This window comes from Somniosus microcephalus, chromosome 34, assembly GCF_052327205.1.
Source record: "Somniosus microcephalus isolate GS21.2 chromosome 34, FLI_Smic_1.0, whole genome shotgun sequence".
NCBI lineage: Eukaryota > Metazoa > Chordata > Chondrichthyes > Squaliformes > Somniosidae > Somniosus > Somniosus microcephalus.
In genome coordinates this window covers 6,342,497-6,364,769 of record NC_141020.1, presented here as the reverse complement: position 1 = coordinate 6,364,769, position 22,273 = coordinate 6,342,497, and the positions used below count along the sequence as shown (strand labels likewise).

Below are 22,273 nucleotides of genomic sequence, written 5' to 3'. Positions count from 1 at the left end.
AGATGATCTGTATCAGTCTTTACAGTAGAGGACACTAAGAATATCCCAACACTGGACAAACAGGGGGCTATGGGGGGGAGGAGCTAAACACGATCAAAATCACTAAGGAAGTGGTACTCGGTAAAATAATGGGACTCAAGGCGGCTAAATCACCTGGACCTGATGGCTTACATCCTAGGGTCTTGAGGGAAGTGGCGGTAGGGATTGTGGATGCATTGGTAATAATTTTCCAAAACTCCCTGGACTCGGCAAAGGTCCCGGCAGACTGGAAAACTGCTAATGTAACACCCTTATTTAAAAAGGGCAGTAGACAGAAGGCTGGAAACTATAGACCGGTTAGCCTAACATCTGTGGTAGGTAAAATTTTGGAGTCCATTATTAAGGAGACAGTAACAGGACATTTGGATAATCATAATTTAATAGGACAAAGTCAGCATGGTTTTATGAAGGGGAAGTCATGTATGACAAATTTGCTGGAGTTCTTTGAGGAAGTAACATATAGGGTGGATAAAGGGGAACCAGTGGACGCAGTGTATTTAGACTTCCAAAAGGCATTTGACAAGGTACCACACAAAAGATTATTGCTTAAGATAAAAAATCACGGGATTGGGGGTAATATTCTGGCATGGATAGAGGATTGGCTATCTAACAGAAGGCAGAGAGTTGGGATAAATGGTTCATTCTCAGACTGGCAATCAGTAACTAGTGGTATTCCGCAGGGGTCGGTGCTGGGTCCCCAACTCTTTACAATCTATATTAACGATTTGGAGGAGGGGACCGAGTGTAACATATCAAAGTTTGCAGATGATACTAAGATGGGAGAGAAAGTAGTGAGTGAGGAGGACATAAAAAACCTGCAAGGGGACATAGACAGGCTAAGTAAGTGGGCAGAGATTTGGCAGATGGAATACAATACTGGAAAGTGTGAGGTTATGCACTTTGGCAGGAAAAATCGTAGAGCAAGTTATTATCTTAATGGCAAGAAACTGGAAAGTACTGAAGTACAAAGGGATCTGGGGGTCCTGGTGCACGAAACTCAAAAGGTTAGTATGCAGGTGCAGCAAGTGATTAAGAAGGCCAATGGAATGTTGGTTTCATTGCTAGGGGGATAGAATATAAAAATAGGGAGGTATTGCTTCAGTTGTACAAGGTATTGGTGAGACCGCACCTGGAATACCGCATACAGTTTTGGTGTCCATACTTAAGAAAAGACATACTTGCTCTCGAGTCAGTACAAAGAAGGTTCACTCGGTTAATCCCGGGGATGAGGGGATGGACATATGAGGAGAGGTTGAGTAGATTGGGACTCTACTCATTGGAGTTCAGAAGAATGAGAGGCGATCTTATTGAAACATATAAGATTGTGAAGGGGTTGGATCGGGTGGATGTTCCCAATGATGGGTGAAACTAGAACTAGGGGGCATAGTCTTAGAATAAGGGGCTGCTCTTTCAAAACTGAGATGAGGAGGAACTACTTCACTCAGAGGGTGGTAGGTCCATGGAATATGCTGCCCCAAAAAGCTGTAGAAGCTACATCATTACATAAATTTAAAACAGAAATAGACAGTTTCCTAGAAGTAAAGGGAATTAAGGGTTACGGGGAGCGGGCAGGAATTTGGACATGAGTCTAGGTTCGGATCGGACATGGCCCTGTGGGTAGCGGAGCGGGCCCAGGGGCCGTGTAGCCTGATCCTGCTGCTATTTCGTGTGTCTAATTCTGTTAGATTCAGGAGATGGTTCTGTGATAGTAGATTGGCGGTTAGGATCAGATCAGCCATGATCTTATTGAATGGCGGAGCAGGCTCGAGGGGCCGATTGGCCTACTCCTGCTCCTATTTCTTATGTTCTTATTATCACATTGCTGTTTGTGGGATCTTGCTGTGCACAAATTGGCTGCCGCGTTTCCTACATTACAACAGTGACTACGCTTCAAAAAGTACTTCATTGGCGGTAAAGCGCTTTGGGACGTCCGGTGGTCGTGAAAGGAGCCTGTATAAATGCAACTCTATCTTTTCTTTCTTGACCTCTATCTTCAAGAAACACAGGAGCAGCAATATCATGGGAACACCACCACCTCCAAGTTCCCCTCCAAACCACACACCGTCCTGACTTGGAAATATATCGGCCGAAATATATCATCGTTGCTGGGTCAAAATCCTGGAACTCCCTCCCCAACAGCGCTGTGGGAGCACCTTCACCACACGGACTGCAGCGGTTCAAGAAGGCGGCTCACCACCACCTTCTCAAGGGGCAATTGGGGATGGGCAATAAATGCCGGCCTTGCCAGCGACGCCCACTCCCCGAGAATTAATATATTTTTTTAAAGGCCAGCCAAGCTACGATCAACTAACTCAGACCGGAAATCAAACCCGGGATCTTCCTAATGTGTGCGGCCTCATCCCACAACAGACAGCAACTAGGCTATCACGGGAGCTAGGAGAGGGAGAGATTTAATCCCTACACGGCAGGGGAAGAGTTAATTCCTTTTTTTTATATAATGGTGTGCTACAGCACTGATCTACATACACCTTTGTACTGTTGATAGGCTGGGTCCCAGGAGATATAGCTATCTGCAAATCTGCTCTCGAGGGCAGTAAAGGAGTTCCTTTGGTTATGAATTATGTGGCGTTGCAAATTTAATGTTAAATTGAACATACTGTTCGAGGTGACGGCGATTTCATCTGCATTGCACGCCCACTAAATACTGTGGTGGCCTTTAAACTGATTTACACAGGAACAGGAGGAGGCCGTTCAGCCCCTCGAGCCTGTTCCGCCATTCAATCAGATCATGGCTGTATCTGTACCTCAACTCCACTGACCCGCTTTAGCTCCATATCTCTTTCAATCTCAGTCTTAAACATTTTAATTGACCCCCCAGTATCCACAGTCTTTCAGAATTCCACATTTTCACTACCCTTTGTGTGAAGAAGTGCTTCCTGATTTCACTACTGAACGGCCTGGCTCTAATTTTAAGATTGTGGCTCCTTGTTCTAGACTACCCACCCCGCCCCCCCCCCCGCCCCACAGGAGGAAACAGCTTCTCTGCATCTATCCTACCAGATCTGTTTATCATCTTAAACACACAGGGAGTGGTTGAGGCGAATAGCATAGATGCATATTGACGTAATAAAGACTCACTGTGCACTTGGGTGTACATAAAGCAAGGCTTTAATTGACTTGTAACAAAACATGGAGGTCTAGTTAGTAGTCACTAGCTTCCTGTTTCCAGACTGTCTCTGGCCAAGGTGGGCCCACGCCCGAGTATTTATACTCCTCGGGCAGCGCCCTCAGCTGGCCGTTCAGTAGTACTTCCTGCAGAAGTTGCGATTTATGACACATCTAAGCTGCGCCCATTCCAAGGCCAATATATCCTTCCTGAGGCGCGGCGCCCAGGACTGAACGCAGTTACTCCAGGTGGGGTCTGACCAAGGCCCCGTAACAACTGAAGCATAACTCCCTCCCCCTTTGTATTGCAGCCACCTTGAGTTAAAGGCCAACATTCCCTTAGCCTTTTTGAGTGCTTTTTTTAATCTGCCCAGTGCCCACTAGCTTTTAGTGATTTGTGTACACGGACTCCCAAATTCCTTTGCTCCTCCATGGGATTCTGTTCGTGGCCTGAATTCCCACCCCCACCCTCTCCTCCCAAATCAATTTCCTCCTCCTCCTTTTCCGAAGAAAGAAAGAATTTGCATTTCTGTAGCGCCTTTCTCGACCACCGGATGTCCCAAAGCGCTTTACAGCCAATTAAGTACTTTTTGAAGTGTAGTCACTGTTGTAATGTGGGAAACGCGGCAACCAATTTGCGCACAGCAAGCTCCCACAAACAGCAATGTGATAATGACCAGATCATCTGTTTTTGTTATGTTGGTTGAGGGATAAATATTGGCCCCAGGACACCGGTGAGAACTCCCCCTGCTCTTCTTCGAAATACTGCCCTGGGATCTTTTACGTCCACCTGAGAGGGCAGACGGGGCCTCGGTTTAACGTCTCATCCGAAAGACGACACCTCCGACAGCGCAGCACTCCCTCAGCACTGCACTGGGAGTGTCGGTCTGGATTTTTGTGCTCAAGTCTCTGGAGTGGGACTCGTACCCACAACCATCTGTCTCCAGAGGCGAGAGAGTGCGGCCCACTGAGCCACGGGCTGATCAGCTTACTCTTGCTCAGTATGATCATGTGGCTGTGACGAGCCCTCCTGAGCGCACGATCTAGGCTGATACTGCAGTCCAGTACCAAGGGAGGGCTACACTGCCACAGGTGCCCGTCGACCTGTTCCGGCAGTTCAAGTGGATGTTAAGGAGCCCACAGTTCTATTTGAAGAGGAGCAGGGAGTCCTCCCGCTGCCCTGGGCCAACACTCCTTCCTCAACCGTCACCACCATGGTGACCACAATGGGTCATTGGGCGCACTGTTTTTGCGGGACCTTGCTGTGCGCAAAATGGCTGCCGCGTTCTCTTCTGCACTTCGAAGTATCTCATTGTAAGTGAATGGCTTTGGGACGTTTGATGAGAGGTGATGAGGGCTCTGTGCTAATGCAGGCTCCTCTGGTTCAAGCGAGTGCGAGCTTCACATTTCTCTTGTCGTAACCCCACAGCCGAGTGCTGAACGGTTACCCTGGCAACAAGTGGAGAAAAAATATAAACCCAGCACCGCCATCCTTCACCTCTCAAGAAGTATGCCATAAAAGAAGAAATACTGCCACTGTCTGCAGCTAGCAATTGGATTTTTAACGGGCATTAATAGCACACCGTGGCTGCAACTGAGGGTGACAGAATGAGGATCAAGTATTTGATGGGGGGGGGGGGGTTTCTGTGTCCTTGTCCCGCATGGGCTCGGCTGATTGTGTCACATTCTGGGCAGATGACTGTTTAGATTATCGGAGAATCTCACAGCACAGAAGGAGGCCATTCAGCCCTTTATGCCTGTGGATAGAACGGACCTATTTCCCTTAGCAGAGGGGTCAAAAACCAGGGGGCACAGATTTAAAGTAATTGGTGGAAGGTTTAGAGGGGATTTGAGGGGAAATTTCTTCACCCAGAGGGTGGTGGGGGTCTGGAACTCACTGCCTGAAAGGGTGGTAGAGGCAGAAACCCTAACCACATTTAAAAAGTACTTGGATGTGCCCTTGGGATGCTGTAACCTGCAGGGCTACGGACCAAGAGCTGGGAAGTGGGATTAGGCTGGATGGCTCTTTGTTGGCCGGCGCGGACACGATGGGCCGAAATGGCCTCCTTCCGTGCTGTAATTTTCTATGATTATCAATTTAGTCTTTCTCCATAGCCCTGAAAATCTTTCCTCATCAAGCATGTATCCAATCCCCTTTTGATAGTCAGATTCATCCCCATATCACGCCTTCGAAATAGTGGCCGCGGGATCTTTTACGTCCACCTGAGAGAGCAGACGGGGCCTCGGTTTAACGTCTCATCCGAAAGACGGCACCTCCGACAGTTCAGCACTCCCTCAGCACCACACTGGGAGTGTCGGCCTGGATTCTGTGCTCAAGTCTCTGGAGTGGGACTGGAACCCACAATCTTCTGACCCGGAGGCGAGGGTGCTGCCCACTGAGCCACGGCAGGATTTCCTTTGCAAACGATGTTTTCTAGCTCATCACGGGTGAAGATTGCCCCGCCCCCCCCCCCGGTCCGTGACGACGAGCGCTCGATCACCAGCTCCCGGGAGATCCAGACCGCGGTGATCCTGGCCGGGGGGGGGGGGGGGGGGATGGCCAAGAGACAATGGATGAGACCAAGTACACCAGCTCCAAGTAAAACTCCGCAAATTATTATTTAAATAGGGAGAGATTACAAAATGCTGAGGTACAGAGGGATCTGGGGGTCCTTGTACATGAATCACAGCAAGTCATTAGGAAGGCAAATGGAATGTTGGCCTTTATTGCAAAGGGGATGGAGTATAAAAGCAGGGGAGTCCTGCTACAACTGTACAGGGCATTGGTGAGACCACACCTGGAGTACTGCGCACAGTTTTGGTCTCCTTATTTAAGGAAGGATATACTTGCATTGGAGGCAGTTCAGAGAAGGCTCACGAGGTTGATTCCTGAGATGAAGGGGTTGACTTATGAAGAAAGGTTGAGCAGGTTGGGCCTATACTCATTGGAGTTTAGAAGAATGAGAGGTGATCTTATGGAAACATATTAAGATTCTGAAAGGGCTTGACAGGGTAGATGCAGAGAGGATGTTTCCCCTCGTGGGGGAATCTAGAACTAGGGGGCATAGTTTCAGAATAAGGGGGCACCCATTTAAAACGGAAATGAGGAGGAATTTCTTCTCGGAGGGTCGTGAATCTTTGGAATTCTCTTCCCCAGAGAGCTGTGGAGGCGGAGTCATTGAATATATTTAAGGTGCAGATTGACAGATTTTTGAACGATAAGGGAGTCGAGGGTTATGGGGAGGGGGCAGGGAAGTGGAGTTGAGGCCAAGATCAGATCAGCCATGATCTTATTGAATGGCGGAGCAGGCTCGAGGGGCCAAATGGCCTCCTCCTGTTCCTACGTCTTATGTTCTTATATGTATCGAAACAAAACACCTAGCAGTCTAGCCGTGGGAATCACGGCTGTTTATAGTCACCAAAACAGAAAGAACTACGAGCCCCCCCCCCCCCCCAAGGGAGGTTGAGTCATGCAATGAAAAGACTTACTTCACTATTAACGGGTTTGTTGGCTTTTGTGGAGATAACAGGAATTCAGCGTCCCAGACACACGGAGTCATCACTAAATCGAGGGAGAGAACTGTTCCATTCTAGGAGGAAGTTAGCCAAAAACTGGTTAAGTGTCAGATCACAGCGCAGGGTGTATGGGGCTGGAACAGAGGCTGGAGGGTGGGCAGAGTGTCAGCACTGGGAGCCTATGTGCAGATACGTGAGAGTTTGGTGGAATACTGTGAGGACCCGACACACCCAAAGACCCCAGGGTTTGATTCCCGCTCTGTGCCGGTTTCAGCTCGGGCCCGAGAATTTGCCTCCACTCCAGGCAACAATAAAATCAGCCGGGATTCCGCATCCCTTATCGCTGTCGAACGAGCTCTGCTGGAAAGTACGCGTGTTAATGACAGAATCCAGTCTAGCTGAGATAACCTTAATGATCAAACAGTCTATTGATACTGTCTAAATCCTCCCCGACTAAAACCTCGCCGTCTAAATCCTCCCCGTCTAAAACCTCACTTTTGCTCCTGTCTAAAACCAACATCACTTAAACAGATTACATAGAATTTACAGCTCAGAAACAGGCCATTCAGCCCAACAGGTCCGTGCCGGTCTTTATGCTCCACACAAGCCTCCTCCCACCTCCTCAACATCTCACCCCATCAGCATATCCTTCTATTCCTTTCTCCCTCATGTGTTTATCTAGCTTCCCCTTAAATGCATCTATACTATTCACCTCAACCACTCCCTGTGGCAGCGAGTTCCACATTCTCATCACTCTCTGGGTAAAGAAGTTTCTCCTGAATTCCCTATTGGATTTATTAGCGACTGTCTTTATTAGTGACCCTCTTATCTGGTCCTTATCTCATTGCTGCTTGCGGGATCTTGCTGTGCACAATTTGGCTGCAGCATTTCCTTACATTACAACAGTGACCACACCTTGAAAAAAAGTGCTGCATTGGTTGTGAAGCGCTTTGGGACGTCCTGAGCCTGCAAACTCTTTCTTTCGTTAAGCTCCAGTATATATAGAAAGGCCACGCCTGCGAGGTACTAGTGCTTGTGATACTGTACCCAAGCAAGAGAGCGTTGGGGGAGGGAGGGGAGGGCTCGAGAACAAAATGCAGGTCACGCAGCCAGCTCACACCTTGCTGTAAACCTCCATTCCCTGCGAGGAGTCTTGCCCGAGGCCATCACTGGGCAAACAGCGAGAGCACAGATGAGCTTGTGGCCGATGTCTCTGACTGTGCATTTTCCTGCGTGATTTACTGGACGTGTGGGTCGAATTTACGCAATCACTGTGCAGTTTGACTCGAGTGGTTCTACAGGTCAAATACTTAACTCTTCTAGGAGACAAGAGTAAATGAATCATTGCCATCTGTAACAACTGGCAAAAAAAATAAAATCACTGGAGACTTCATAGGGAGTTCTTGGGAGCTTCCTATTTACTCTGAAAACCATGTCACAGTGTGATATTAATTATTAGAAACAGATCTTGTTAACAGGTTAGGGATGCCCACATTCAGTTCCCTTTCAGATACATTGTTCTCTTTCTATTAGTATGCCTTATTCCTACAGTACCAAAAAGGGTTAGCAAAAGCAGTAACTTGTATTTAAACAGCGCCTTTAAACTAGTAAGACGTCCCAAGGCCCTTCACAGCAGCGTAAATCAAACAGAATTTGACACCGAGGCACATAAGGAGATATTAGGGCAGGTGACCAAAAGCTCGGTCAAAGAGGTCGGTTTTAAAGAAAGACTTGCATTTCTACAGCGCCTTTCACGACCACCGGACGTCTCAAAGCGCTTTACAGGCAATGAAGTACTTTTTGAAGTGGAGTCACTGTTGTAATGTGGGAAACGCGGCAGCCAATTTGCGCACAGCAAGCTCCCACAAACAGCAATGTGATAATGGCCAGATCATCTATTTTTCTTATGTTGGTTGAGGGATAAATATTGGACCAGGAAACCAGTGAGAACTCCCCTGCTCTTCTTCGAAATACTGCCCTGGGATCTTTAACATCTACCCGAGAGAGCAGACGGGGCTTCGGTATAACATCACATTCGAAATACGGCACCTCAGAGTGCAGCACTGGAGTGTCAGCCTAGATTTTTGTGCTCAAGTCTCTGGAGTGGGACTCGAACCCACAACCTTCTGACTCAGAGTGTGTTACCAACTGAGCCATGGCTGACACTGTAGTTAAGGAGCGTCTTAAAGGAGGAATGAGATGTAGAGAGGCGGAGAGGTTTAGGGAGGGATTTCCAGAGCTTAGGGCTTTGTCAGCCACCTATGGTGCTAAAGGCATGTTGTTGTTGTGAGCCCACGGTGGAAAAGGGGGAGAAACCACATCACAGCTGAGCCCCACCGTGTCCAAACACGTGCATTATCCGACAAAGGGTCAATAGACAGTGATCAGAAGCAGGAACTTTAGGCTGATTTCTTCCCATCGTCCCCCCCGCCCCAGCCCAAGGGTGCGGAGGTCCACTCTAGCACCTCTAATGCCCAACTTAGCACAGATTGAACCTGGGACTTTCTGGGCTGTTTGACTGTATGCTGCATCACTCGATTGGCCAAACATCTGCTCTTCATAGAATGATACAGCACAGTAGGCGGCCATTCGGCCCATCGTGTCTGTGCCGGCTCTTTGAAAGATCAGTCCCACTCCCCATCTCTTTCCCCACTGCCCTGCAAAATTTTCCTTTTCCAGTATTTATCCAGCTTTGGAAAGTTACTATTGAATCGGCTTCCACCGCCCTTTCAGGCAGCGCGTTCCCGATCCCAACTTACTGTATTCAAAAAAATTCTCATCTCCCCTCCTGTTCTTCTACCAATGATCTTAAAGCTGTGACTTCTGGTTACTGACCCCTCCTGCCAATGGAAACCGTTTCTCTCGATTTACTCAAAATTTTGAACACCTCTATTAAATCTCCCCTTAACCGTCTCGGCTCTAAGGAGAACAATCCCAGATTCTCCAGTCTCTCTTAGAACATAAGGAATAAGAGTCGGCCATACGGCCCCTTGAGCCTGCTCCGCCATTCAATAAGATCATGGCTGATCATCGACCTCAACTCCACTTTCCCGTCCGATCTCCATATCCCTTGATTCCCCTAGAGTCCAAAAATCTATCGATCTCAGCCTTGAATATACTCAACGACTGAGCCTCCACAGCCCTCTGGGGCAGAGAATTCCAAAGATTCACCACCCTCTGAGTGAAGAAATTCCTCCTCATCTCGGTCTTAAATGGCCGACCCCTTATTCTGAGACTGTGACCCCTAGTTCTAGACACTCCAGCCAGGGGAAGCAACCTCTCAGCATCTACCCTGTCAATCCCCCTTCAGAATCTTGTATGTTTCAATGAGATCACCTCTCATTCTTCTAAACTCCAGAGAGTATCGGCCCATTCTACACAATCTCTCCTCATAGGACAGCCCTCTCACCCCAGGAATCAATCTAGTGAACCTTCGTTGCACCGCCTCTGTGGTAAACCACTGTTATACCTGTCTGTATGTGTATGTGTATTCCACTAGGTACAGGTCTGGACATGCCTCGGCTGACTCCTCCCACTATTCCAGGTATATAAGTGACTACCTCCCAGTCCCTTAGTATTCTGGACGGGTCGACCACTCGAGACTAGACCTTCATTCTTTAGTTAATAAAAGCCTGGTTGTTACTCGCTTAACCTCAGTCTTTGGAGTAATTGATGGCGCATCAGACTCCAAGGCAAGAATATCCTTCCTTAGATAAGGAGACCAAAACTGTGCCCAGTACTCCAGGTGTGGTCTCACCAAGGCCCTGTACAATTGGAGCAAGACTTCCTCACTCTTATACTCCAACCCCCTTTACAATAAAGGCCAACATGCCATTTGCCTTCCTTATTGCTTGCTGTACCTGCATGCTAGCTTTCTGTGTTTCTTGCACGAGGACGCCCAAATCTCTCTGAACACCAACATTTGAAAGTTTCTCACCATTTAAAAAATATTCTGTTTTTCTTGTTCCTCTTCTCCAGTCTCTCTCGTTCCTCTCTCAGCCTCTCGGTTAGTCTGCCCCAACAGTTCTCTTGTAAATTGCAGACTGCAGATGAAATATCACGACGATATAATCTTGGTGCATTTCCAAAGCAGCTCAAAGAAACCAAGAGAGGGATAAGAGGTCTCGGATGGAGCGGAGCTCCAGTAACAGATGGCCGATGGGTGGATTTCTCGATACAATCATCGGTTCAACCTGCACTGGCAGCCACGTTATGTCAAACACTTCAAATCTTACAGCGGCTTAAGAGCATGATGTTGTGCAGGTGGATCTCTCCCTCGCTCTTTATTGAAGGACGAGCTTTAAGTGAGCACTTAAATATTGGAAGGTTTCAACATTTCATTTCATGATTGAGGCATGTCCCTTGCCAATAATTCAACAAGGTCGCACTTTACAGAAGCGAGCTTTTATGAAGCATTAATATCTTCTCGCAAGACATTCTTGTTTTAATTTCCTCCCCCACCCGAGGGGCAGAGTTTGCCCCCGTGGGCACTTCCCAACTTCCAACAACCCCCGAGTGGACATGACTTTCCCCCCCCCCCCCCCGGAGCTGGAAAGCCAATTGGCGAGCTGATGGGAGGTTTTCCAAGGCTCCAAAGGGTCATGAAATAAATAGAAACAGATTGTTTCCGCTGGCCGGCAACGAGGGGGGGTGGGGGGCACCGATTTAAACCAGTCACGGAAATAATTAAAAGGGGAGGGTAGAAAAGAATTTGCACACTTCATCCATCAGCAAAGAGCAACTCCTGCTAAATGTTGGGACAGACACAGGTCAGGCAGCCTCTGTAAGGAAAGTGAATGGAGTCAATGTTTTAGATAGAAGAACATAAGGAGCTGGAGTCAGCCATTCGGCCCCTCGAGCCTGCTCTGCCATTCAATGAGATCATGGCTGATCTTCGACCTCAAATCCACTTTCCTGCACTATCCCCATATCCCTTAGTAACCAAAAATCTATCGATCTCAGCCTTGAATATACTCAACGACTGAGCCTCCACAGCCCTCTGAGGTAGAAAATTCCAAAGATTCACCGCCCTCAGTGAATACATTTCTCCTCATCTCAGTCCCAAATGGCCAACCCCTTATTCTGAGACTGTGACCCCTGGTTCTAGACTCCCCAGCCAGGGGGAAACATCCTCCCTGCATCTACCCTGTCAAGCCCTGTAAGAATTTTGTATGTTTCAATGCGATCACCTCTCATTCTTCTAAACTCGAGAGAATATAGGCCTAGTCTACTCGATCTCTCCTCGTAGGACAGTCCCGCCATCCCAGGAACCAGTCTGGTGAACCTTTGTTGCACTCTCTCTATGGCAAGTATATCCTTCCTTATCCGTATATCAACAACAAAGGGTCATACCTGAAATGTTAACACTTGTAATTAAAAAAATACAGATGTTGCCTGAACAGATTTGTAGTATTGCGTCTTGCCAAGTGCAAAATCAGCAGCACAGTAAAATATTATAACCTTGCAAGAGGAAAACAATTCATTCATCTCAAACTCAAGAGGTCAAAAGAACTTTTATTAAGTGGAGGGTGAAATGGAAATGCGAACGAGCCGGTCCTGTACACCGCGGGTAGAGCGGGGAGGGCGAGGTGCCGTAACATGATCAGGATTGTATATTTAGGAATCACCACATGCTGGAATAGTCACTGGTACGCTCCCCCATACACACACACCTGGGGTAGAGCGTGAGGGCGAGGTGCTGTAACATGATCAGGATTGTATATTTAGGAATCACCACATGCTGGAATAGTCACTGGTACGCTCCCCCATACACACACACCTGGGGTAGAGCGGGGAGGGCGAGGTGCTGTAACATGATCAGGATTGTAGATTTAGGAATCACCACATGATGGAATAGTCACTGGTACGCTCCCCCATACACACACACCTGGGATAGAGCGGGGAGGGCGAGGTGCTGTAACATGATCAGGATTGTAGATTTAGGAATCACCACATGATGGAATAGTCACTGGTACGCTCCCCCATACACACACACACCTCAACATCCATCCTTGCCCCTGGATGTAGTCGGTGTCAGTCGTGGCTCAGTCAGCGGGTTGTAGGTTCGAGCCCCACTCTGGAGACTTGAGCCCATAATCCAGGCCGACACTCCCAGTGCCGGTACCGAGGGAGTGCTGCACCGTCGGAGGTGCTGTCTTTCGGATGAGGCCCCGTCTGCCCTCTCAGGTGAACGTAAACAATTCCATGGCACTATTTTGAAGAGCAGGGGGGAGTTCTCCCCGGTGTCCTGGGGCCAATACTAATCCCTCAGCCAACATCACTAAAAAACAGACTATCCGGTCATTATCACATTGCTGTTTGTGGGACCTTGCTGTGCGCAAATTGGCTGCTCCGTTTCCTACATTACAACAGCGACCACACTTCAAAAAGTACTTCATTGGCTGTAAAGCGCTTTGGGACGTCCTGAGGTCGTGAAAGGCGCTGCAGAAATGCAAGTCTTTCTTTGTTTCATACCACAATCTATCCAAAATAAGATTCACAGCGGCATTTCCCATTTATTAAATATTCATTATGTATTTTATTTTTTTTTAAAGAAACCGTTCTCACACGGACACGTGGACTTGCTGCTTAATGATCCAGACTTCAGACCGTTCGACGTTCAAAGACTTCTCACCCAATGGGCTTAAAAGAGACAGTAAACGGTCCAGCATCATTCTAGACGTGTAGTGTTCGACCGGACCCAGAGAGATAGAAGGGCACAGAGGGACAGAAGGCAAATCCGACAGCGTAGATTCCACATGCAGCAGTAGCCAGAACCCACCTATAAAATGTTTCACAAAAAGGATGCATCCAGTCAGTTCTTTTCTTTCCCTCCCAACACGTCTCTCTGCACCTCGGCCAACCCTGGCTATTTACATTGCTGCGTCTTAACCAGCTCCTGTTCCGCTTGGTTCAAATATCTGGCATAGATCTGGTCGAACATCTCCTTGCAAGGGATGGCGGCTTGCAGTTTGGAGCAGATGAGGAAGGAGCCGGCCATTTTGCGATGGAGGGAGTAGGATTCCTCGGGAGGTGGAGTCAGCCTGTGCTTCAGCATCACTGGGATCAGGTTCTGGATCCGGCGCGTGGTGTTCTGAGCCCCAAAGTTGAAGCATTGAGGCCGAGCAAACGCCTCTCCGAGGATCATGACCGCGTCGATGTGAGCATCCTCAAACACCTGAAAACAGCACAGCAGACCGGTTCCATCAGCGCGCCAGAGGCAAAGTAACCTCGTGTCTCTTGCAAGTGCAACCAGCCGCAGCTCCGTCCCCTCCGCACCTTTGACAGCTCCACCCCCACCCTTCATCAACTGAAATTCTAACCGGACTAGACAGACTAGATGCAGGAAGGATGTTCCCGATGGCGGGGGAGTCCAGAACCAGGGGTCACAGACCATTTAGGACTGAGATGAGGAGGAATTTCTTCACCCAGAGAGTGGTGAACCTGTGGAATTCTCTGCCACACAAGGCAGTTGAGGCCAATTCATTAAATATATTCAAGAAGGAGTTGGATATATTTCTTAAGGCTAAAGGGATCAAGGGATACGGGGAGAAGGCAGGGACAGGGTACTGAGTTTGGATGATCAGCCATGATCATATTGAATGGCGGAGCAGGCTCAAGGGGCCGAATGGCCTACTCCTGCTCCTATCTTCTATGTTTCTATGACATTCTTGGCTTCCGACTCCATATCCGCTCCATCACCAAGACCTCCGTAACATTGCCCCTCTCTGCCCTTGCCTCAGCTCACCTGCAGCTGAAACCCTCATCCCCGCCCAGTTACCTCCAACGCATTGCTGGCCGGCCTCCCATCTTTCACCCTCCGTAAACGTGAGCTCCTCCAAAACTCTGCTGCCCCTGTGTCCTAACTTGCACCGAGTCTCGTTCACCCATCACTACATTCGTTCCCTCGATTTTAAGATTCCCATGCTTTTTTTCAAATCCCTCAACGGCCTCGCCCCCTCCCTATCTCCGTAACCTCCTCCAGCCCCTACAACCCTCCGAGATCGCTGCACTCCTCCAATTCTGGTCTCTTGCGCATCCCCCGATTTTAATCGCTCCGCCATTGGCGGCCGTGCCTTCAGCTGCCTGGGCCCCGAGCTCTGGAATTCCCTCCCTAAACCTCTCCGCCTCTCTCTCCTCCTTTAAGACGCTCCTTAACAACCTACCTCTTTGACCAAGCTTTTGGTCACCTGTCCTAATATCTCCTTATGTGGCTCGGTGTCAAATTTTGTTTGATAATCGCTTCTATGAAGCACCTTGGGACGTTTTGCTACGTTAAAGGCGCTACATAAATGCAGGTTGCCTCGGTATCTCCTCTGATCTCAAGTGGAACTCTCTTTTCTTGGTGAAGCTACATTCATAATGTTTGGTTTCTTCTTTCATGCAAAGACCCCTTTCATTCCCCTCAACAACTCTTCTGGCCGTCCTCGCTTTCCGAGTACTGCTCCCGTATCTGGGGGAGCCTCCTTTGTAACAATACAAAGAAAAAGCCCGTCATCAGATAGACAATCCTTCTCTCTGCTCAAGTCTCTTTCTTTCCATCGCAACCTTTCTTGTCCCTGTTCTATCGAAATTGCGATGGTCAGTACTCCTCTGAAGGTTCCCGTCTTGCGTCTCCTAAACTGTAAACGTCCGACACAGCCGTCCCCAACCTCCATTCTCAACGGTGCTGAACCCGAGAGTCCGGACGATCTGCTTCTCCGACTCATCTTTCCCATGGCGTTAAAATGGCGGAGCTGCTGACCTCCCTCAGTCTTTCCTTCTTTCTACAATCCACGGGCTTTGCAAAGCCCAAGCTTGGAACCACCTTGACATGAATCTTGTCATTCGTGTGGAAATGACTTATGAAATGATACTGGGCGGCCTGCTGGTGGCGTTGTCCAGGGAGAGTATAAATACTTGGGCACGGGCCCAGCTTGCTCAGGACATTCTTTAACAGGAACTAGTGAAGGACACAACTAGATCTCCATGTTGGAAAACAGTTGATTAAAGCTTTGTTTAACGCTTAGACCAAGTGCCTAGTAGTTTTCTTACGTCACACCTAATCATAACTTCTTTAAAAATCACTGGTTAGGCCTCACCAGGAGAATTGTGTCCAATTCTGGGCACCGCACTTTAGGAAGGATGTCAAGTCCTTGGGGAGGGTGCGGAGGAGATTTACTACAATGATACCAGGGATGAGGGACTTCAGTGATGTGGAGAGACTGGAGAAGCTGGGATTGTTCTCCTTAGAGCAGAGGAGAAGGGAAGGTTAAGGGGAGATTTAATAGAGGATTTCAAAATCATGAGGGGTTATCATAAAGTAAATAAGGAGAAACTGTTTCCAGTGGCAGAAAGGTCGGTAACCAGCGGACACAGATTTAAGATAATTGCAAAAGAACCAGAGGCGACATGAGGAAACATCTTTTTACACAAGTTGTTGTGATCCGGAACGCGCTGCCTGAAAGGGCGGTGGAAGCAGATTCAATAGTAACTTGCAAAAGGGAATTGGAGAAATACTTGAAGGGGAAAAAAATGCAGGGCTATGGGGAAAGAGCAGGGGGAGTGGGACTAATTGGAGAGCTCTTTCAATCATACAGCACATCGTGCCTGTATGATTCTATGATTTACCTCCTCTTCGCCTGCTTTCGCCTTGGTGGGAGCGTCCTGTACAATAGACCTTTCGACTAAGCTGCTCAATATTTGAAAAGAAGCACAGGTTCCGACTCACCATTAGCACAAACAGCTGGAACCCCTCGTCCCTGTTCTGTCTCTCCGTGCCACGTTGCTGGGCAACTACCTCCCAGGTCACGCCCAACGCCAGCCTGAGTCTGGCTGCCCTGGGATCGTGTCCAATTTTGGAGCCAATTTCTTCCCTCTGGTCAACAGCGCCCAGTTTCCACTTGGCGTGGCTGAGCTCAGGAATGCATCAGGTGGGCAACCAGAAGGGTAGGCCTGCAAAACTGGTGCTCTGACCCTCAGCAAATGGCAGCGTCAATGTGATAACAACTGACATCCCGTCCCCCTCCACCCTCCGATGATTCAACGTTGCGGACACTGAACGCCTCCTCCTTCATTTCAATCCTTTTCCACCCCTTCCATCCCTGAAAGTGAAGAACGCACGAATCGCGCCCAGGATAGGAGCTAAGGGGAGGCAATCAGAGCAGTGACAGACATTGGAACAAGAGGAGGCCATTCAGCCCCTCGAGCCTGTTCCGCCATTCAATGAGATCACGGCTGATCTGTGTCGGAACTCCATTCACCCGTCTTTGTTCCGTATCCCTTAATTCCCTTACCCAACAAAAATCTACCCATCTCAGTTTCGAAATTTTCAATTGACCCCACCCCACAGCCTCAACAACTTTTTGGGGGACAGTGTTCCAGATTTCCACCACCCTTTGTGTGAAGAAGTGCTTCCTGACATCACCCCTGAACGGCCTGGCTCTAATCTGAAGGTTATGCCCCCTTGTTCTGGACTCGCCCCCCCCCCCCTCCATGAATGAATCTCGGACTCGCCTTTGTCTCGTAGCCGGAGAGGAATTTCAAGTCCCGGGACTTCTGTAGCACTTTCTCCCGATCACCGTCAGCAGCTGCTCGGACTACCTGCAAGAACAGACATCGGAGATCACAGCTGGAGCGAAGAGGAAGGAAGCAAGAGCCACGTTGCTACTTACCGGGTGTTTCTGCTCCTGTTTGGGGGGGGGGGGGGGGGGGTGGGGGGAGTGTGACCACTGTGTCGCTTTCCCCTACTAGCCTCTGTGGTACCTTGGGCTCCGCTGTACAATCCTTTGTAGAAACAGGTAGCCCCAACCCAACAGAAAGGTCCTATTTTCACGAGTGTACCATGTGGATGTTTCCCTGCAGGTCCTGTCGTTCATACTTTGGAGCGTGGGAGATAGCGGAGAACCGTGAACCTCATCGAACCGTGTCAGCCGTGGCTCAGTGGGTAGCACTATCTCGCCTCCGAGTTAGAAGGTCGTGGGTTCAGGCCCCACTCCAGAGACTTCCGAGTGCAAAATCTAGGCTGACACTGACACTCCAGTGCAGTGCTGAGGGAGCGCTGCACTGTCGGAGGTGCCATGTTTCGGATGAGACGTTAAACCGAGGCCCCGTCTGCTCTCTCAGGTGGATGTAAAAGATCCCGCGGCACTATTTCGAAGAAGAGCAGGGGGGGGGGGGGGGGGGGAGTTCTCCCCTGGTGTCCTGGGGCCAATATTTATCCCTCAATCATTATCACTAAAAAACAGATTCTCTGGTCATTATCACGTTGCTGTTTGTGGGAGCTTGCTGTGCGCAAGTTGGCTGCCGCCTTTCCTACAACAGCGACTGCACTTCAAAAAAAGTGCTCAAGTCTCTGCAGCGGGATTTGAACCTTCGTACTCAAGAGTCGACAGAGTGAAAAGTGGCTGGCTGGGTGGGCGAGAAATCAACCGCACAAATATCCCACCGACAGCGGCTCTGCCAAGTGAGCCACTAAAGTGTTTAACATTCAGTCGGGAATGAATGGAAACTGTGCACATACCTCAATGTAGTCATCTGTAAATTCTTTACCAAATTCTCTACTTGCTCCAAAATCCAATAAAGTGACCTGCCGGGCAAGAAATGAAAAGTTAATTCTCACCGTCAATGCTGTAGGATAAAAGAAAGTGCCCACACGTTAGGCTTGTTAGCAAAACTGAAGCCCATGGGATAAAAGGAGCAGTCGCAGCATGGGTACAACATTGGCTAATGGACAGAAAACAGAGTGTTGTGGTGAACCGCTGTTTTTCGGACTGGTGAAAGGTAGACAGTGCAATCCACAAGATTCAGTACTAGGACCACTGCTGTTTATACATCAATGACTTGGACTTGGGGTGGGGGGGTGGTGGGGGGTGTACAGGGCACAAATTCGAAATTTGCAGAGGACACAAAACTTAGAAAGTGTAGTAAACAGTGAGGAAGGTAGCAATAGACTACAAGAGGACAGAGACAGCCTGGTGGAATGGGTGGACACGTGGCAGATGAAATTCAATGCAGGAAAGTGTGAGGCGATATGTTTTGTTAGGAAGAATGGGGAGAGGCAATATAAACTAAATGGTACAGTCCTAAAGGGGGGTGCACGAACAGAGAGACCTGGGGATATATGTGCACAAATCTTTGAAGGTGGCAGCACGCGGTAACAAAGGAAGCACATGGGATCCAAGATTACAGTTATATGGACAGACTGGAGAAGCTGGGGTTGTTGTCCCTTTACTAACCACTCGTTGTGTAAAAAGGTTTTCCCTCATGTCGCCAATCACCTTCAATCTGTGCCCTCTGGTTATCGACCCTTCAGCCATTGGAAACAGCAATGTGATAATGACCAGATAATCTGTTTTTTTAGTGATAATGATTGAGGGATAAATATTGGCCCAGAACACCAGGGGAGAACTCCTCTGCTCGTCTTCGAAATAGTTGCCGTGGGATCTTTTACATCCACCTGAGAGGGCAGACGGGGCCTCGGTTTAACGTCTCATCCAAAACATGGCACCTCTGGCAGTGCGGCACTCCCTCAGCACTGCACTGGGAGTGTCAGCCTAGATTTTGCACTCAAGTGGGGCTTGAACCCACGACCTTCTCACTCGGAGGCGAGATAGTGCTACCCGCTGAGCCATGGCTGGTGAGGTTCACGGTTCTCCGCTATCTCCCACGCGCCAAAGTATGAGCGGAGAAGGCTAAGGGGAGATTTGATCGAGGTGTTCAAAATTACGACAGGTTTAGATAAGAGTAAATAAAGAGAAGCTGTTTCCAATGGCTGAAGGGTCGATAACCAGAGGGCACAGATTGAAGGCGATTGGCAAAAGAACCAGAGGCGACATGGGGAAAAACCTTTTTACGCAGCGAAGTGGTTAGTAGCCTTCAAAAGGGAATTAGATAAATGCTTGAAGGAGAAAAAGATTGCAAGGATTGCTCTTCGAAAAAGCCTGGCACAGACTCGTGTGCTGTACTATTCAATGATTCGATGATAAAGAAAGACTTGCATTTCTCCAGCGCCTTTCGCCACCTCAGGACGTCCCAAAGCGCTTTACCGCCACTGAAGTACTTTTTGAAGTGCAGTCACTGTTGTAATGTAGGAAACGCGGCAGCCAATTTGCGCACAGCAAGCTCCCACAAACAGCAAAGACCAGACAATCTGTTTTTAGTGATGTTGATTGAGGGATAAATATTGGCCCCTGGACACTGGGGAGAACTCCCCCCGCTCTTCTTCGAAATAGTGGCCGTGGGATCTCGTGCCCATCTGAGAGAGCAGACGGGGCCTCGGTTTAACGTCTCATCCGAAAGACGGCACCTGCGACCAGTGCGGCACTCCCTCAGCACTGCACTGGGAGTGTCAGCCTGGATTTTGCACTCAAGTCTCCAGAGTGGGACTCGAACCCACGACCTTCTGACTGAGCGACGGCTGACACCCTTGGAGCAAAACACAATCTGGAATACAATTTAGCTCAACTGCACAGAGGGACATCCCCCGCACCCCCTTCCTGACTGGAGACAGGGAACTGAAGAGGAGGAGGAAAACAATAACTATTAAAGTTTGGGGTCATCAGAAATGAGAACACATTCTGAAATAGGAAGGGGTGGTGGGGGGGAATGTTAAACGTGACGCACCTTCTGTTTCCCCACATCAAAGAAGAAATTGGACCAGTTCGGGTCAGTCTGCATGAACCTAAACTCAAAAGCTTCGCGGAGACACAGTTCAAGGATGCTGGAACAGATCTGGAAAAGGAACGTAAAACTTTTACCGAAACAAGGATTCATAAATCGGGAAAAGAGATCTCGCACTCTAGTGGATCTCCTGTGGCATTACTCACGGTGCTCAGGACTAATTCTTTCCTGTTTCAGGAGAATAAGAATGCTACACTGTGTGAAGCACGGCGTATTATTTGGTTAAGGCGGAGCTGTCTCCCCTTAAAAGTTGCAATTTCTCCCGGTTGTTAAGTAAACACAGCCTCAAGGAGTATGACTGTGGTGTGGTCAGGGAATTGGCAAACTGTACATGCTGCTGAATTTTGACTCCAGGTTAGAAGCAGGCAGCTTTGAAAGGAACCGACTTTCTTTCCCGCTTGTGCTGACACGCTGTTTTATACAGTCAAGCATGATTTGCCCGTCACACTCCGTCATAACACGCTAACAAATCAAAACTGAACAATCTTTAAAAAAAAGAGAGAAACTCAAGTTATTTCCTTCTTTTTCCTGACCTTGGAGACTCAGGCACCTGCCCATCGAGACAAACTTCCAGCAACAATCAGCCGCATATTATTAAAAATGAGACACACAACCAGACAAGTCCCCGGGTTAGCTGATGCCTGATTTGGGGGGGGGGGCAGTAGGGGTATTACAACTTAGCAACGCTGTGTAAAGAAATCAGGGTGGGGGACAAAAAAAATCAGACAGGATTCCTGCTTCTGATCAGAGAGACTGGGGGAGAGAGAGAGAGAGAGAGACGGAGAGAGAGACGGAGAGAGAGAGAGAGAGAGACGGAGAGAGAGAGACGGAGAGAGAGAGACGGAGAGAGAGAGACGGAGAGAGAGAGAGAGAGAGACGGAGAGAGAGAGAGAGAGAGACGGAGAGAGAGAGAGAGAGACGGAGAGAGAGACGGAGAGAGAGAGAGAGAGACGGAGAGAGAGAGACGGAGAGAGAGAGACGGAGAGAGAGAGACGGAGAGAGAGAGAGAGAGAGAGACGGAGAGAGAGAGAGAGAGACAGACGGAGAGAGAGAGACGGAGAGAGAGAGAGACGGAGAGAGAGAGAGACGGAGAGAGAGAGAGAGAGACGGAGAGAGAGAGAGAGACGGAGAGAGAGAGAGACGGAGAGAGAGAGAGAGAGAGACGGAGAGAGAGAGAGACGGAGAGAGAGAGAGACGGAGAGAGAGAGAGAGAGACGGAGACAGAGAGAGAGAGACGGAGACAGAGAGAGAGAGACGGAGACAGAGAGAGAGAGACGGAGAGAGAGAGAGAGAGACGGAGAGAGAGAGAGAGACAGAGAGAGACGGAGAGAGAGAGAGAGAGACGGAGAGAGAGAGAGAGAGAGAGAGACGGAGAGAGAGAGAGAGACGGAGAGAGAGAGAGAGACGGAGAGAGAGAGACGGAGAGAGAGAGAGAGACGGAGAGAGAGAGAGAGAGAGACGGAGAGAGAGAGAGAGAGAGAGAGACGGAGAGAGAGAGAGACGGAGAGAGAGAGAGAGAGAGACGGAGAGAGAGAGAGAGAGAGAGAGAGAGAGACGGAGAGAGAGAGAGATGAGAGAGAGAGAGAGACGGAGAGAGAGAGAGAGAGAGGACGGAGAGAGAGAGAGAGAGAGACGGAGAGAGAGAGAGAGAGAGAGAGACGGAGAGAGAGAGAGAGAGACGGAGAGAGAGAGAGACGGAGAGAGAGAGAGAGAGACGGAGAGAGAGAAAGAGAGAGAGAGAGAGCCCTATATGCAATAAAAAGAAAATTCTACAACATCCAAATCCCAATCAAAATCTGGCTCAAAATATTTGACAGCATAATCCTGCCCATTGCACTGTACGGTAGTGAAGTATGGGGCCCGCTAAATCACCAAAGCTACACTAAATGGGAAAAACATACATAGAAGCCCTACATGCAGAATTCTGCCGAAG

The 22,273-nt window shown here is 48.9% G+C and overlaps 1 protein-coding gene across 1 annotated transcript; it reads right to left on the bottom strand.

Annotated features, from left to right (window-relative positions):
* Positions 1 to 12,175: 12,175 nt before the first annotated feature.
* On the bottom strand, positions 12,176 to 20,962 carry LOC147096689 (atypical kinase COQ8B, mitochondrial-like). Its single transcript, XM_085973280.1, has 4 exons — positions 20,284 to 20,962; positions 18,182 to 18,247; positions 17,176 to 17,262; positions 12,176 to 13,858 (listed from the first exon to the last, which is right to left on the bottom strand). Exons 1-4 carry the CDS (start codon positions 20,431 to 20,433, stop codon positions 13,550 to 13,552), a joined length of 612 nt encoding a protein of 203 aa, XP_085829406.1. The 5' UTR covers positions 20,434 to 20,962; the 3' UTR covers positions 12,176 to 13,549.
* Positions 20,963 to 22,273: the final 1,311 nt, after the last annotated feature.